At 36.0% G+C, this 19,121-nt stretch overlaps 1 protein-coding gene and 1 pseudogene across 5 annotated transcripts in view; both read left to right on the forward strand.

The window, feature by feature from the left end:
• Positions 1–19,121, forward strand: part of SCP2 (sterol carrier protein 2) — a 124,682-nt gene that overhangs the window by 65,490 nt on the left and 40,071 nt on the right. For 3 of the 4 annotated variants that reach the window (XM_079142202.1, XM_079142203.1, XM_079142204.1), the window contains one exon: positions 1,167–1,274. In XM_079142202.1, the coding sequence (XP_078998328.1) occupies positions 1,167–1,274 (108 nt within the window). Of the gene's footprint in view, positions 1–1,166; positions 1,275–15,279; positions 15,417–19,121 lie in introns of those variants that run through there. The other variant, XM_079142205.1, reaches the window with a different exon arrangement.
• On the forward strand, positions 15,321–16,916 carry LOC306662502 (elongation factor 1-alpha 1-like; annotated as a pseudogene). Its single transcript has one exon. The product of its transcript is annotated as an elongation factor 1-alpha 1-like (transcript).

Genomic DNA, 19,121 nt, shown 5'->3' on the forward strand with positions numbered 1-19,121 from the left:
ATAAATGTACCTTGTGAACATTTTCTCCTAGTCTGTGGCCTGCCTTTTGTTTCATTAATAATGTCTTTTGAAAAACGTATTTTTAAAATTTTAATGAAGTACATATGTGGTTTTGTTTGTATTATATTTCTGTTGTGCAGTGTTGAATTGAGATCTTCAGCTTATAATATAATTATTGATACAGTGGAATTTAGATTGACCATTTGATTATCTGTTTTCTGTTTGTCTTTTCTGCTTTTTTGATCCTTTGTTCTTCTCCTGGGTTCTCCCCTTCTCCTTTATTGGTTGTTTGGCCACATCTCTTTTTATGTTCTTTTCTTTTCTTCTTGTTTTTACCTGTAGTTACTACAGGGCAAGGTTTTTCAACCGTATTACTGTTGATATTTGAGCTCTACTATTCATTCTGATGATAGGGCTTGTGCATATTAGGATATTTAGTAGTTTTATTGGCCTCTTTACCCACTAAATGCCAGTAGTAACTCCCCCTACAGTTGTAGTCACTTCACATAGTACCACCACTGCTATTATCATCTTTTGGAGCTCCCATCTCTTATTACTTTGTCAGAAATATCATTTGGAAGAGTATTTTATATAGTGTATGCACTTTGATTTGCTTCTTAACCACCTGAAACAGTAACCAGGAAATTGACAGGAATTTTGAAGCCATCAAGAATAAGAAATAATTTTTTCAACATTACTTTGGTGGCTCAACCATGTTTTTGGCCATTTCCCTTAGTTTCATAATAGTGCTCTTTTTTTTTCTTGTTTTTCCCCATCTATTAAAAATGTTTAGCACGCAACAGTACAGTTGAAAACAGAGAGAAATGAAAACATGAAATTTAAAGTTATAATTATTTTAGTTGTAGTATTATATAGTATTGTATCCATTTCAGCTCTTTTCTTCTGGTTCTCGTTGGAGCCATTTTATAAGCCAGAGAGCTCTTAGGAACTAGTAGGAACTTTGTTTCATGTAGGTCATGTTCTGAAAAGATAAGCCTTTATTGCTTAATATTTATTACTTAACTTTTAGAAGTGTTCCTATCAAATTGTTGTTATTAAGACATGTTAACTCTAAGAAATTCTTGGCTATATGGAAATTGAAAAATCCATGCCATTTGCTCCAGTGTTATTTTTAGCATTTGTGAATATAATTTTTCTTTCCATAGGGCAAGGTGGAACACTGGTTGATAGAGGAGACAACACTTATGGAGGAAAATGGGTCATAAACCCTAGTGGTGGATTGATTTCAAAGGGTCACCCACTGGGAGCTACAGGTAATACTGCACACAGATTTCATAATCTTTGTTATTTTTGCCATAAATGTGGTTTTCCTTGATCCGAGTATAAGTTTGTTTTCTCTGAGCTTGATGGCTTGAACTTTGATTGTTTAGTTGTAGTCTTTTTGATATTTCTTTAACTGCTGCATACTTCTGTAATATTGATTAATTGATGAAAATTTGAGCTAATTGAAACTCTAAAATCAATGATCTATTTTTAAAATTTTATTTATTTTTATGTGGTGCTGAGGATCAAACCTAGTGCCTAACCCATGCTAGGGAAGCACTCTACCTCCAAGCCACAACTCCAGCCCCAACAGTATCTATTTTTTTTTTTTAATATTTTTTAGATGTTGATAGACCTTTATTTTATTCATTTATTTATATGTGGTGCTGAGAATTGAACCCAGTATTTCACACATGCCAGGCAAGTGCTCTACCACTGAGCCACAACCCCAGCCCAATAGTATCTATTTTTAAAAGTTTGATTATTTTCAGATAGGTGTGGAACTTAACTAATAGAGATCTTAATGGACCTGCTAGATAACAATCAATTCAAATGAGCACATTTATTTATGTTGTGTGCATGGTTGGCATTGCATGGAAATTATTTTCTCTTGAGTAAACTGGACTCAAAGTTATGAAATAAGTATTTTACAATAGGTCTGCTTCTGATTGGCCATGCGATTGTTTTTTATAAATTAGCAATCAATCACTTTGACTCTTAGTTCCTTAATTGTAAAATGACAAACTTATGTAATGAAATTTCTAAAATAACTCTTAGCAATAACATAATGTGGTTTATTTTTGGAAGATAGGTTGTTGTTGTGTTTTTTCCTATATTATTTTTTTTTTTAATTGTAAACAAATGGGATACATGTTGTTTCTCTGTTTGTACATGGAGTAAAGGCATACCATTTGTGTAATCATAAATTTACATAGGGTAATGTTGCTTGATTCATTCTGTTATTTTTTTCTCCATATTATCTTATTATATCATTTGATTAATTTAGTAAAATTTTATAAATTCTTACAGATTCCAAATTAGAGAAGTTGGAATGAAGAATGCATTTATTATAGCAAATAACCTGAATTTATTTCCATTTATCATTCGAATTTAGTAAACTCATAACCTAGTAGAAAAAATATATGAGACAGAAGGATATGTTTTCAAACACACAGTGTTGCAGTCTGATGTGCCATCTTGCTATTTGTTTTCTTTTTGTTTCATCTCTTCTTTGATTCTTTTTAAAATGTCATTTGAAAGATTAATTGGGGATTTTTACTATTTCATTTTCTCTTTTATATTGCATTACTTCTTTATATTTTTTTATAGTTTAAAGATATGTATCATGCATTATTGACTCACCACACTCTACCTTCAAGTGGTGTTAAACCATCTCCTGTCTAATGTAAGACTTTTTCAACAGCTTATTTCCATTTACTCCTATTCTTCATGTTGTTATTGTCAGACGCTTACTTCTTATGTATTATAACTATACTATTACTATCACTGATTCAAACAATCTCATATTTTTCAAAGAAATCTAGAAATGGGGGGAATGAGAGTATTTTAACTGGGAGTGGCAAAATGACAACATTGGAAAATCCTCTCCTTTATAAAAGTACCAACAACTCTGACAAAATTATCCTGATCAATTTTGTTAATAGGTTTGGAAATTAGCCAGATTTAATTCTATAACCTTGGGAATATTTATTTAAAACAACAAAGAACTGAATCTCTGTAAGAACAGCAAGCTTCATGGCATTTTCATCAACACAAAGATCAAGGATAAACTGCTAGGTTTTAGTGGACATGCCACTAAAAATACCAGCCCCCTCTCCCCAGCTCCATGGTAGCCTTGAAAACCAACAGTTTGCAATTATGGTATAAATTAAGCTGCCTAGCCAGTCCTGAACGAGTCCCAGTGGAATTGAAGCTCTTTCAAAGCCCCATCCTTAGAGAATTGTCATTATTTGTCCTGTCAATTTATCTGTATTTTACCTGACTAAACACTCACCCAGCATAAAGAATATTTTCTTCAGAAGCATTTGCTAAAACCAGTCAACAGTGACTGTTTAACAGTTTAACTCCCTGCATTGTCAATTGAGACAAACAACAAACAAACCCAAAAACTTAAAGGGAAAAGTTGGGGGATAAAATATTCATAAAGACCTTGAAAAGATCCAATATAGTCTTGGGAATATAGAAGACCAAGGGCATACACAAGGCTGTGTACACATTCAGGAAAGACCTGGGAAGGTCTTCAACCTACACCTTGGGCTCTGCATAAGCAAGAAGTAAAGGCTAAGGTGGTTGAGTGCATGGCCCAGCACCACAACACACACATGGACACAGAGTCCCAGCAAAGACAAGGGGACTCAGTTCTAGGCATTTGAGGAAATCTGTATTTAATCAGCAAGAAAATTCAGTGGTTATATGTGACAAAAAAATATAGACTTTAAAGAATTAGTTTGGAAAAGACACTAAAAACAATAACTGTGGGGAGGGGAGAGAATCCGATTTTAGAATAGCTATAATATATTACTTAAAATGTCCATTTAAAAAAAAAAAAAAAAACACAAGGGCTGGGGAGATAGCTCAGTCGGTAGAGTGCTTGCCTTGCAAGCACGAGGCCCTGGGTATGATCCCCAGCACTGCAAAAAAAATAAAAAATAAATAAAAACACGAGATATTCAAGAAACAATAAAGCATAGCCCATAACAGAAGAGAAAAGCTGTCAATAGAAACTGTCCCTGAGGAAATCAAAATATTGGACTTACTAATCAAGATTTTTTTTTAAAGCTTTGATTTTTTTAAAAATACTTTATTTTCATGTGTTGCTAAGGATCAAACCCAGGGCCTCACGCATGCTAGACGAGAACACTACCACTGAGCCACAACCCCAGCCCACTAATGAAGATCTTAACTATTTTAAGTATAGCCAAAGAACTCAAGGGGACTGTATATAAAGAACTAAAGGAAAATACGAAAATATTTCACCAAAATAGGGAATATTAATAAATAGAAATTATAGAAAAGAACCAATGGGAACTTTGGCATTGAACAGAAATCCAGCATAAAGATCAAGGATAAACCCCTAATTTTTGGTGGACATCAGAATTAAAAGTGTAGTTGGAGAAAAACCATTTAAGAATAATGAGAACGAAAAGGTCAGTTAACCAAGGGAGCAGAGTGTTTGAGAAGTAAGAGGTCAAAAAGAGAGATAGTGAGGAACATCCTTTGAATTTGGATTTGGCTGTTACAAAGTCATTGTGAATCCTAACACAGTTTAAAGGGAATGTTTTGCATGGAAGCACATGGGAATCAAAAAATTAGATGTGAGGAAGTGGCAGCAATAGTGCAGATGCATTTTTAGGAATAGCGGCTGTGAATGGAGAGGATATGGAGGGCTGTACCTGGATTGTAGGTGTGTTCTGTGTGAATGAAGTCTTGAACTGAATCTAGCCTTTTTATTCTTTTCCGTACATAGCTAGCTAATCTCTATAAAATGGGAATAAATATAATACCTACTACATAAGGCTTTTCTGTGGATTAAATGAGGAAATATGTGCATGTAAAATATATAGCAGAGCCCCCCCCCAAGAGAGTAGGAACACAATAATTCCTAATGTTCTCTTCCCCTCATCTCTACAAAAGGAAGTCACAATAGATCCACTTAACCGTTGTTTTGTTTTGTTGTTTTGTTTGTTTTTGCCAGTAATAAAACTCTTGTATGGACCATAGTATGAAAAATAACTAATAATTATTTCAGGAAAAATGTTCTTCATTTTGTAAAGAATAAAGTTTCCTTTCTAGTATGACAATTTCAAGGCATCATATCTTCATGTAAATATTGTGCTAAATGCTACACAGACATTATTTTGAAACTATTTTCTGTCTTTGGTAAACAAGCTAAACTGTTTCTATTATCCCTCAAAAAGAGAATTAGGTCATACTTCAATGTTGATTTTGTTACTCATGGGTATAAGAGAAGTCAGGAGAATGATAAACATTCCTGGGGCTTGGTCACAGCCATGAAGTCACCAAATGTGTGTGGGAAGGCACTTAAATTCTCCTTCAGACAGCGTTCTTCCTCACACAGGAAACCTCTGTTTCACTGGGAGATGAATACCACATTCAGTTCGTCATTTTATTGTCATAAAACTTTTTTCTCCCCTAAAACATGTTTTTATTATAAGAACACTTGTCTGCCATTCTGAGATATTTTTGTTCTGCCATCCATTGAAACATTCAGAAATCATACTGTATAGTAGCAATATGATTTTTAATATCTATATTCTTTTTTGGTTTTTTTTTTTTTGGTGGTGCTGGGGATTGAACCCACGGCCTTGTGCTTGTAAGGCAAGCACTCTACCAACTGAGCTATATCCCCAGCCCAATATCTGTATTCTTTATTAAATCTTTTCATGTAATAAGATACAAGATCACACAAAAAGTTGTGCATATGTGTTTGCTAGTAGCAATATTCATAATACCTAAAAAGTGGAAACAACCCAAATGTCTGTCAACAGCTGATGAATGGAAGAACAAAATGTGGTATATACACACTATGGAATATTCTTCAGCTAGAAAAAGAGTGAAGTACTAACTCATGCTACAACATAGGTGAACCTTAAAAACATTCTGTTAGTAAAAGAACTTGGTCACAAAAGGCCAAATATTATATGATTCCATTTTAATGAAATGTCCTGAATAGGCAAATCCATAGAGACACAGTAGATTAGTGATTGCTTAGGACTTGGGGACACAGGAAGATGATAGTAAAGGGTTTTTAATTTCTTTCTGAGGTGATGAAAATATCCTAAAATAGATTGTGACAATAGTTGCACTTATCTCTGAACACTAAAAACCATTGAATTACACACTTTAAAAAGATAATTTGTTATGATAATTGTATACATCCAGCTAAAACTAGCAGCCAAAAGAAGATAAAGCACATTTTCATCACCCCAGAAAGCTCCATCCATCTATTCCAGGCAATCCCCTGGCTTCCCTCAAATACTTCTCCCCACTCTCCACCACCACAGGCTAAGACTTTTTGACTTCTGTCACTAGATTATGTTTGCTGACCCTTTAATTTCATATAAATGGAATCTTTTGTGTCTGACTTCTTTCACTCAGCAGAATGTCAAGTTCAAGTTTTTCTCATATTAGTATCTTCTTATTTTTTCTTGCCACATAGTATTCCACTGTTGATATATGCCAGTTTGTTTATCCATTCTCCTGTTAATAAATATTTGAATGTTTTCTGTTTGGGGATGTTATAAAATAAAACTACTGTGAATGTTTTTGGACAAGTCTATTTGTGGACAAGTTTTCATTTCTCTTGGATTAATAATTCAGGCACTCTACTAGATGACCTATATGGCCGGCACTTCTTGGATTAATAATTCAGAGTGGAATTGCTAGATCACAGGACATATGTATGTTTAATTTTATAAGAAACTGCCAAATAGTTCTACAAATAGTTCTACAAAGTGTTCTTTTACTTCGTGTGTGTGTGCGCGTGCAGGCTCGCTCTCATGTGATACTGAGGATTGAACCCAGGGCCTCATACCTGCTAGGCAAGTGCTCTACCACTGAGTTATATCCCCAGCCCTTATGTGCTTTTTAATATCATAGTTGGGTGACAAATTTTTAACATGCAACAGTCTTTCTTTTCCTACTTACCCTTAGTTAATCTCTGTTAATATTGTATTTTTCAAAAATTGTTATTTGAAAATATATGTGTATATGTTAATATGATCTTTCTGTAATTTGTGTGTATATCACATTGCAAACTGTTCTTTATCATTTGTATCTTAAAAATCTTTCTATATTATCACTTAAAGATAATCTTTATTTTTTCTCTCTTTTTTTTTTTTTTCTTTTTTTTGGGTACCTGGGGATTAAACTCAGGAACACTCAACCACTGACCACTGAGCCACATCCTCAGCCCTATTTGTATTTTATTTAGAGGCAGGGTCTCTCTGAGTTGCTGAGCACCTCACTTTTGCTCAGGCTGGCTTTGAACTCTCAATCCTCCTGCCTCAGCTTCCAAGCCACTGGAATTATAGGTGCGTGCCACTGCACCTGACAGTCTATTCTTTTTATGTCTACATAGCATTCTCATTTTAAGAAATTTACGTAGCCATTCACTTATTAATAGACATATAGGTTATGCCCAGTTTTTTACTGAAATAAGCATCCTTATATCTTTCTATACTTTAACAAATATACCCATACGATAAATTCCAAACAGTGGACTCACTGTGTCAAAGGGAAATATGTATTTTAAAATTAGTACAGATTGCCATATTTTCTTTAAAAATGAAGGTACCAATGTATATTCCCAACAGCAAAGTATGAAAGTGCTTCTTTTTCTTTAATTTTATCAACATTGGGTCTTCTTATCAAATGTTAACAATTCTGGCAATCATTCAGTTCTTTCCCTGGAGTATTAAAAAGCTTACCTAAAACACCCCCAAATGATAAAATGTGTTCAGTTTTAAAATACTTTGGAGGGAAACAAAAATATCTTACGTAGTATTTTTTTAGAACCCTTTCCATTATTTGGGTCTATACTGTTGGTAAATTTTTCCTCCTGTCATTAATCTTTGAGGTATAGTGTTTATTGATGATGTAGCATTTGGATGGGAAAACTTAAAAATCTTGATGACATAAGCAGTAGTCTGAACAGGGACAAGGAATTATTGAAGAGTAAATGTTTGCTTGCTACATATTGTGGATTTGGATATATTTCAAGTAAATTTGACACACGGCCACTAGCTATAATGTGGTCCAAGAAAGAATTCAGACTCCTGGAAAATATATCAGAATGACAGCTGAGTAGTTTAAATATTTTTTCCCTGGTTACTTGGATAACAAGCTGTAGTAGAAGTCTGAGATAATCAGAAAATGGTCAAGTAAGTGCTTCCAAAAACCACGGTAAGGCTGGGTGGTGAGGGTTCTCTTCTGCCAGTGGTGTTAGTTTAATGTTCAGAAAGTGCTACTTTGGCGAGAACTCAGTTATTTTAATTTTCAAATACGGTGGGAACTCAATATTTTAACTTTTAAATTAAAGGCCCAAGGTATGCTTTCTGAATTTAACTTGTTCTGATCTGCATGAAAAAAAAATTTCTAGCTGTCATAACAGTACCCATACTATAATAAAAGATGGTTCGAACATTTGAATTGTGTCTTTTGTTCATCTTCAGTTTAAAAACATAAATTCCTTTTAGATTTTTCATTTGAGCTTTTTTGACTTGTTTATTTTGTATTAGTCATATAACAAAAAAAAAAAATAGAGTCCAAATAATGGTATATTGTATTCTAGTCTTTTTCAATTTTTTAAAAAATATTTTAGTCATAGATGGACACAGTACCTTTATTATATTTATTTATGTCGTGCTGAGGCTCAAAACCAGTGCCTCATGCGTGCGAGGCTGACGCTCTGCCATTGAGCTGCAACCCCAGCCCCCGTATTCTAGTCTGTACAGAGCTTTTCCATATATTGCCCAGTACTTATTGAACACTTGTGTAAAATAAGTAAGTATAACTTGGCTTTAGTTTATTCTTAGTCATCTCTGTTTTTTAGTGTCTTCAGTATGCTCAAAAGACATGGAGGTGCCTTAGACATAAAATTCCTGACAAGGGATTGTTATTTTGAAACTGGGAGTTGGTTTTTTAGTTTGGCCTTTTATACCAATTTGGCCTGGCATTTAGAACTTTTTTTTTTTCCCATTTAGAACTATCTAGCATGGCTTCAGCCTAGTTTTAGGTCCTGATCTTCCGTTGTTCAGTCCATGTGAGTTCAGCAGTTGCTTGTTGTATACCCTCCTTGTCATTATGTACTAGAAACTCATTGACTCTTAAATATAGGGTTTACTGGTAGACCAATTCAGAATCTCTTAGAATTTTTAACAAAATATATTGCTACTTTACCCTTAGAAATTCTGATTCTTAGGTATGGGTTGGTCCTAACAATTTATATATGCTTAAAGTTCCCCAATAGCTTCTCATGTGTAGTCAGGTTTGAAGACTTAGTGTTAGGATACATAAATAACTTGCCCTCAAGAAGTATACAAGAGGCAGATAATGCAAAGTAGTCTGCATAACACAAACTAATACAATACATGGCGGAGTATAAGTGCCTTAGGAGAAGCACAAACCAGAGCTCTGAAGAGAAGAAAAAGGGAACGGGGGATGGCAAGAGTGAAGATTTATTAAATATCCACTGCACACCTGCACTTTTTTTTTTAAGCATTTATAACTTAGTTGGGTTTCAAGGAAAGAGATGCAAAAAGAAAGAGTGCTTAAATTAAACTGGACTCTCTGCTTTTACCAAACAGATTTAATTCCTTTTCTCTTCTACAACTCTGTTATTTTCTCAGTAATGACAGCAAACACTGCTAAGGGTTGGGTGTTGTTTTAAGTACTCTTCATGTCTTTAATTCTCATGTTCTTTTTCTTTTTTTTTTTTTTTTTTTTGGTTGTGGGGGGTCGGTTACTGGGGACCGAACTCAGGGGCACTCGACCACTGAGCCACATCCCCAGCTCTACTCTGTATTTTATTTAGAGACAGGGTCTCCCTGAGTTGCTCAGCGTCTCACTTTTGCTGAGGCTGGCTTTGAATTGGCAATTCTCCTGCCTCAGCTTCCCCAGCTGCTGGGATTACAAGGGTATGCCATCACACCCAGCTGAAAGCATTTATCTTGATAACCTATTTCTAGCTAGAAATGCCTAGGAGCAGGCCCTGGCTCTTATTATTTCTGCTAGGTAAGAGGAAGAGAGAGAGAGAGAAAGAGGATTATTTATTATTTTAGAAGCTTTATTGAGGTACAATCAACATATAATTAATTGTATATATTTAAACTATACAACTTAATAATTTTGACATATGTATACCCCTGGGAAGCTGTCACCCCTATGAAACTGTCACCATAGTCATGATGGTGAACATATCAATCAACCCTAAATGTCTTCTTGAACTACTCTTTGTAATGCCTCCCTCCCACTGCTCTCCAACCCTCATTCAGAAGTAACCACTGATCTTCTTTCTGTCAGTGTGAATTAGTTGGCAGTTTTTAAAGTTTTATATAAGTGGAATTTTAATATCATGTACTTTTTTGCTTTAATATGTACTTTGTGCCTGAGATTCATCAGTGTTACCATGTGTAACAATATTTCATTTCCCCCTTTTGTATTGAATATTTGGAATTTTAATTTTTTAAAATTTATTTTTATTGTAAACAAATGGGATACATGTTGTTTCTGTTTGTACATGGAGTAACAGCATACCATTTGCTTAATCATACATTTACATAGGGTAATGATGTTTGATTCATTCTGTTATTTTTTCCTCCCCCCCACCCCTCCCACCCCTCTTTTCCCTCTATACAGTCCCTCCTTCCTCCATTCTTGCCCCCCTCCTTACCCCCCATTATGTGTCATCATCGCTTATCAGCAAGATCATTCATCTTTTGGATTTTTGAGATTGGCTTATCTCACTTAGCATGATATTCTCCAATTTCATCCATTTGCCTATAAATGCCATAATTTTATTGTTCTTTATAGCTGAGTAATATTCCATTGTATATATATACCACAGTTTCTTTATCCATTCATCAATTGAAGGGCATCTAGGTTGGTTCCATAGTCTGGCTATTGTGAACTGAGCAGCTATGAACATTGATGTGGCTGTATCTCTGTAGTATGCTGATTTTAAGTCCTTTGGGTATAGGCCGAGGAGTGGATAGCTGGTTATTTTAATTTTGAGACTGAGTCTTGCTAAATTGCCCAAACTGGCCTCAAAGTTGTAATCCTCCTGCCTCAGTCTCCAGAGTATCTGGGACTATAGTCATGTGCCACCACATTCAGCTAGTTCATTCTTTTTATTGCTAATTAGTATTCCATTGTATGGATATACCACAATTTATTGTTGATGGACATTTGAGTTGATTTCAGTTTTTAGATATTAGAAGCAAAGCTACTGGGAACATTAATTTATAAGTCTTTGTATGAATATATTTTGTTTTCTCTTGAGTAAATACCTGGAAATGGAGTGACTAGATCATATGCTACCTCTTAAGAAAACATCAGACTGTTTTCCAAAGTTTTGAAGGTTGTTCCATTTTACTTTCCCACCCGTAGTGCAAGAGAGTTCCAGTTCCCCCAGATCTTTGTCAACTCTTGATATGGCTGGTCCTTTTAATTTTAGCTATTTTGATCAGTGTGTAGTAGCATTTCCTTGTGAGTTTTTAAAAAAAAATTGTTCTAATTAGTTATAAATGACAGTGGAATGCATTTTGATTCAGTGGAGCACAACTTCTCCTTCCTCTGGCTGTACATGGTGCAGAGTTGCACCAGTAATGTAATCATACATGTATATAGGGTAATAATGTCTGTCTCATTTCATTGTCCTTCTCATCTCCTAACCCCCCCCTCACTCCCTTCTGCACAATCCAATATTCCTTCATTCTTTCCTCCCCTCCCTGCCATTATGGATCAGCATCCATTTATCAGAGAAAATATTTGGCCTTTGGTTTTTTGGGATTGGATTATTTCACTTAGCATGATATTCTCCAGCTCTATCAATTTACCTGCAAATGCCATAATTTCATTCTTCTTTAAGGACGAGTAATATTCCATTGTGTATATGTACCACATTTTCTTTATCCATTCATCTGTTGAAGGGCATCCAGCTTGGTTCCATTGTTTAGCTATTGTGAATTGAGCTGCAATAAACATTGATGTGGCTGTGTCACTGTAGTATGCTGATTTTAAGTCCTTTGGGTATAGGCTGAGGAGTGGTATAACTGGGTCAAATGGTGGTTCCATTCCAAGCTTTCTTAGGAATCTCCATACTGCTTTCCAAAGTGGTTGTACCAATCTGCAGTTCCACCAGCAATGTATGAGTGTACCTTTTCTCCCACGTGCTCGACATGACATTCTGACTGGAATGAGATGAAATCTTAGAGTAGTTTTGATTTGCATTTCCTCAGTTGCTAAAGATGACAAACATTTTTTCAAATTCTCCTAGTGATTTTTAAAAATATTTTTTAGTTGTAGATGGACACAATCCCTTTATTTTATTTATTTTTTAAAACATGGTGTTGAGGATTGAACCCAGTGCCTCACACGTGCTAGACAAGCGCTCTAGTGCTTGTAACATATTCTGTATACAAGTTCTTTATCAGACATTTGCTTTACAATGATTTTTCTCCCAGTCTGTGGCTTTTTTCTTCTCATTCCTAGTACTGTCCTGTGAAGAGCAGTAGTTTTGTGTTGTGTGAATTTTGTGTACTTTTTTTAATGTTGTGCTTAAGATCAAACCCAGTGCCTCAGTGTGCTAGGCAAATGTTCTACCACTGAGCTACAACCCCAGCCCATGTAGTTTTAAATTTGTATAAAATTCCATTTGAATTTTATAAATTGAATTTTATACAAATTTATGCCTATTTATTTATTTGTTCTTTTGTAGAATATACTTCTGGTTATGGAGGAAAAAAGTAATGCCTTTTCCTCACCCATTGTAAGGGTTATTGCTGACTATACCAAAAGACAAATTAACAAGAGAAAAGCATATTATTTAACAAAGTTTTATATAATGGAGCCTTCAGAAATGAAGACCCAAAGACAGGGGAAAACTATGCTTTTATGTTAAGTCTGATGAAAGAAGTGGATAATCATGGTAAAACATGATTGAACAAAAAGGGTATGATGTTATGGTAAAACCTGAAGGAGAACCCAGCAAGGCCTGGTCTGATTCTTTTTTTTTTTAATATATATATTTTTTAGTTGTTGATGGACCTTTTTTTATTCCTTTCTTTATATGCGGTGCTGAGAATCGAACCCAGTGCCCCACACATGGCAGGCAAGCACTCTATCACTGAGCCACAGCCGCAGCCCTATTCTGATCTTCGTGGTCTCTATGTAGCATTCCTTATCTTTGGGTTTAGGGCAGGACAACTGTCACATGGAGGTCTTATGACTTACTTTTAGAGGAGATAGATCAAGGGGGTGTCCTTTCCAGGTTTTATTGTTTGCTTTGTGGGGAGAAGAAGGGGTAGGAGATAGGAGGATGAAAGGAAGTCAGTGAGACTTTTGTTGTTTCTGAAGCCCTGCAGTGTTTTTCAGCTGAAAAATACTCAGCATGCCAAAGTGTCAAACTTTGGGATATCATGTTTTGATCCCCAACATGGTGCTGTATCTAAGAAATCTTTGTCTAACCCAAGATCACAAAGTTCTTTTCCTTTGTTTTCTTCTTTGTCTTATAATTAAGTTTTACATTTTGGTTTATGATCCATTTTGAGTTAATTTTTGTGTGTGTCACAGGTTATGGATCCAAGTTCATTTTTGCATATGGATTTCCAGTTGTTTCATCACCATTTCTTGAAAAGGGTATATATACTTTGTCTACACTGTTGCTTTTGTACCTTTGTTAAAAACCTTTTGTCCATAACTGTATGGGCCTTCTTTCTGGACTTACTTTTGTGTTTAGTCAATCCATTTGTCTGTCTTTACACTGATACCATACTGTTTGGATTTTTGTAGCTCTATAATAATTCTTGAAATCAAGTAGTCATAGCTCTCCAGCTTTATTCTTCATTTTCAGAATTGTTTGTCTAGGCCTTTTGCATTTCCATAGATGTTTTAGAATCAGCTTGTTGATCTCAACAATAAAAAATCTTCTCGGCTTTTGATTGGGATTAAGTTAAATGTGTAGATTAATTTGGGAAGAACTGACACCTTAAAATCAGTGTCTTCTGACCTATCAACAAAGATTGTTTCTCCGTTAATTTAGGTTATCCTTAGCTAAAGAAGCTACAATAATATGTATAAATATAATTGTATATAGAAATAGAATTAAGTTTTGTATATTGATCTTGTATCCTATAGCCTTGTTATATTCACTAATTCTAGTACCTTTTTCATTTTTCTTTCTTTCTTTTTTTTTTTTTTTTTTTTTGGTACTGGGAATTGAACCCAGGGATGCTTAATCACTGAGCCATATCCCAACCCTTTTTATTTATTTATTTATTTTGAAATAGTTTTGCTAAGTTGCTTAGGGTCTCACTAAGTTGCTGAGGCTGGCCTTGAACTTGAGATCCTCCTGCTTCCTCCTTGCCTTTTGAAGCATCTTTTGGGCAAACTGCTTCCTCAGGCGCTTTATCTTCAGCTCTGCATAATTCCTTCGCTTTTTCTTAAGGGTTTCTGGCACAGCAGGGACCTTCTTTTTCTTCTCTTCAGCAACCTCCATGGTTCCAGCCGGAAAAAGAGGAACTCCTCCTCCCTTTTTATCTTTTTTTTTTTATTGAGTTATTTTTCATGACTATTTCACCTCATTTGGTGGTTGATAATAGGTATAACTTTGTTTTGTTGTTTGTGTTGTTGCTTTGTAGCTCCTTGTATACATCATTTTTGTTTGTGTTTCTCTTTTCTTTTTTGTTTTTGAGATGGTGTCTCACTGTTTCCTAGGCTGGTTTCTAACTTCTGGGCTTGAGTGATCCTCCTGCTTCAGACTCCGGAGTAGCTGGAATTATAAGCATGTGCTACCATACCTGACTTTATTGTATACATCTAATATAGTTTGTCTTCAAGTATATTGTACTGTTTCACTCATAGTAAAAGAACTTTACAGTCATGAGCTACATAATGATGTTTTGGTCAACAATAGTTTGCATAAGTGATGATATATACTATGTAAACTAGGTGTGCAATAGGCTATGCTATTTAGGTTTGTGTAAGTACATTCTGTGATATTTATACAATGATGAAATCGACACCACGTTTCAAGCAACGTTTCCCAGACTGGCCTCCAACTTGGATCCTCCTGCCTCAGCTTCCAGAGTAGCTGGGATTATAGATGTGTGCCACCACACCAGGCTTTGGCTGGTATAAGAAGGGTCATGAGTTGAAGGAAACAGGAGGAAGAAAAGATTTTAGATAATTTCTCAAAATACTATCCCTTCTTTTTTGCAACGGGTTTGCCACCAGAACACAGGTGTCCTGAAAACCACTGCTAAATCAAAGCCAAAATGGGAAAGGAAAAGACTCATATCAACATCGTCGTCATTAGATACGTAGATTTGGGCAAGTCTACCACTACTGGTCATCTGACCTACAAATGTGGTGGGATCGACAAAAGAACCATTGAAAAATTTGAGAAGGAAGCTGCTGAGATGGGAAAGGGCTCATTCAAGTATGCCTGGGTCTTGGATAAACTGAAAGCTGAGCGTGAGTGTGGTATCACCATTGACATCTCCCTGTGGAAATTTGAGACCAGCAAGTATTATGTGACTATCACTGATGCCCCAGGACACAAAGACTTCATCAAAAACATGATTACAGGCACATCTCAGGCTGACTGTGCTGTCCTGATTGTTGCTGCTGGTGTTGGTGAATTTGAAGCTGGTATCTCCAAGAATGGGCAGACCCGTGAGCACGCCCTTCTGGCTTACACACTGGGTGTGAAACAACTAATTGTTGGTGTTAACAAAATGAATGCCCCTGAGCCACCCTACAATCAGAAGAGATCCAAGGAAATTGTTAAGGAAGTCAGTACCTACATTAAGAAAATTGGCTACAACCCTGACACAGTAGCATTTGTGCCAATTTCTGGTTGGAATGGTGACAACATGTTGGAGCCAAGTGATAATATGCCTTGGTTCAAGGGATGGAAAGTCACCCGTAAAGATGGCAATGCCAGTGGAACACACTGCTTGAAGCTTTAGATTGCATCCTGCCACCAACTCGTCCAACTGACAAGCCTTTGCATCTGCCCCTCCAGGATGTCTACAGAATTGGTGGTATTGGTACTGACCCTGTGGGCCGAGTGGAGACTGGAGTTCTCAAGCCTGGCATGGTGGTCACCTTTGCTCCAGTTGATGTCACGACTGAAGTAAAGTCTGTTGAAATGCACCATGAAGCTCTGAGTAAAGCTCTTCCTGGAGATAATGTGGGCTTCAATGTCAAGAACGTGTCTGTCAAAGATGTTCGTCATGGCAATGTTGCTGGTGACAGCAAAAACGACCCACCAATGGAAGCAACTGGTTTCACTGCTCAGGTGATTATCCTGAACCATCCAGGCCAAATCAGTGCTGGCTATGCCCCTGTACTGGATTGTCACACAGCTCACATTGCTTGCAAGTTTGCTGAGCTGAAAGAAAAGATTGATTGCCGTTCTGGTAAGAAGCTGGAAGATGGTCCTAAATTCTTGACGTCTGGTGATGCTGCCATCGTTGATATGGATCCAGGAAAGCCCATGTGTGTTGAGAGCTCTCTGACTATCCTCCTCTGGGTCATTTTGCTGTTCGTTATATGAGGCAGACAGTTGCTGTGGGTGTCATCAAAGCAGTGGACAAGAAGGCTGCTGGAGCTGGCGAGGTCACCAAGTCTGCCCAGAAAGCTCAGAAGGCTAAATGAATATTACCGCTAACACCTGCCACCCCAGTCTTAATCAGTGGTGGAAGAACGGTCTCAGAACTGTTTGTCTCAATTGGCCATTTAAGTTTAATAGTAAAACACTGGTTAATGATAACAATGTATTGTAAAACCTTCAGAAGGAAAGGAGAATGTTTTGTGGACCATTTGTTTTTTGTGTGTGTGGCACTTTTAAGTTATTTGTTTTTAAAATCAGTTCTTTTCAATGGAAACAACTTGACCAAATATCTGTCACAGAATTTTGAGACCCATTAAAACAAAAGTTTAATGAGAAAAAAAACCTATCCCTTATAGTTATTTCTATTCTGTTGTTTTCCATAGAACTTACTAGTTATCTTTCATAGTATTTTATGTTACGCTATAAATTCTTTATATTTTCAACATTTAGAAGAGTGTTTGATACATGTTTGAATAGTTTATTTTTAGAAACAAATACTCTTATCTGTAGCTGAGTACTAGCTCAATTATTTTTATATAAAAATATTGAGCAATAACTTGTTAGGAAAAATTTCCAGAAAGATAATGGTAAAAAAATTTTCCCTTTCATAAGAGACTACAAGGAGGATATTACTGATTGAATGTACTATTTTGACAGAATGTACATTCCTATGCTTGTTCATAATTTATTTATAAGCATATTATGTTCATGTTTGATGGTTTTATTACCCATGCAGAGGGAAAAATGATTTTCAATTCAATGCCAGAAATTATCCAAGGAAAGAAAAATTTTAAAAATTTGCTGAAATAGTTTATGCTTTCCCAAATGTTTTTCACACTTTCTTGGCAAGTGAATTCCTAAGACCAGTTGTTGACTTCTCTTCACAGAATAGATTCTAGTAATACAAGAATCCTGTTTAGTTTGAAACTAGATATCCACAAGTTCATATAAACAGTATGTTCCCCCCCCCTTACACTCAGCATTTGTCAAAAGCAAATGAATAAGAAAATAAATTTTACATGGATCTTTAGTCCCTCCCTCCCTTCTTCCTTCTTTGCCACATTTGAGTTGGGCAAATGATGAGTAGAGATTTGCCTAGTCTACCATATCTTTGTTAGTATCAGGTGTGATTGAAATTATCACAAAATCTGAAAGTGCTTCCATTGGATTCATTCCATCCTCCCACCTTTTTCCTCTCCCTGTTTCTCTCCTTTCCCTCTTCCCCCACTTTCCCTTTCTTCATCCCTTTCCTCCCATTTTGACTCTTTTGAACATCTCTTTGCTGACCTTATTCACTTAACTTTCTGTTCCTTAAGCAGACCTTGTTTCTTCTTCACTCATGTTCCTCTCTCTTCTAGATGCATTGTTTTCTCCTTTTCTCTCTCAGTAACTCTTCTTTATTCACAGGGCCTCAGTTTCTATTTCTATTGTTTGGACATCATTCTTTGACTTTCTAAGCTATGCTACGTATTCCTCTTCTCTTCTCTTGGAGCATATATGCTGATGTCTATGGTGGCATTATCAGACCATATTGTAAATGCCAGTATCTTTATTTCTCAGGTCATCAATTTTACGAGGGAAAGGACCAGTCTTATCTTGTTTATTGCTAGATCTTCTGATCCAGTGTTTGTATCATAATAGGTATTTCTGCAGTGTTGGCACACACTAGGTAGTCCTAAATATCTGTTGGATTGAAGGGTAAGAGAATAGATCCAATAAGATTCATTTTTCTGTATTGTTAAAAAACTTTGCAAGCATCATTTTTAAATGGGAACAAAGTACTTTATCATATGCTGTGTAATAAGAAATATTTTTTTGTCTGGGTTTGACACACACAGTTTCTACATCCCTCATAAAATTTTCTGCACGATTAGGTCATGAGATGAGCATCTTTCGTTATAGTATTTGTTCTTGTATGAAGTTTCTAAAACCCTCTGGTATTTCCTAACTGGTGGGAGTATCTATCATTATTCATAACAAGCCCTTTCCATTACACCTGAGTTTATGCAAAAGCAATTTTTCTGGAGCTAATCAGAGGCTCAAAACAACCTATCGGCCTTCAGGAAAAAGGTAGAGACTAGAGATCAAGCTCAATAAAACTTTTGGACAACTTGATTTGATGAGCTTCATGGTGGGTGAGCATATGCAGTTGCTGCACACAGAAGCTCCTGTGCTCAGGTCCTTCGGCCCTTGTCCTCTGTATCTTTTCATCTCTGTTCTTTGTAATGAAGTGGCAAAATGTGTTTCCTGAGTTCAGTGAGCCATCCTAGCAAATTAATTAAACCCATGGAGGGAAATGTGGGACCTCAGGTTTGTAGCCACTATCTCCAGGTAGATAATCTCAGAAGTGAATTGAATTGTGGGATGCCCATATGATGTCCACTGGAGAGTTGCATTGCTTGGTGTATGGGGAAACTGCCTTTCCCATGTATCTGATCAAAGAAATGCTGCGAATAAG

This window comes from Sciurus vulgaris (assembly GCF_902686455.1).
Source record: "Sciurus vulgaris genome assembly, chromosome: 1".
Classification (NCBI taxonomy): Eukaryota; Metazoa; Chordata; class Mammalia; order Rodentia; family Sciuridae; genus Sciurus; species Sciurus vulgaris.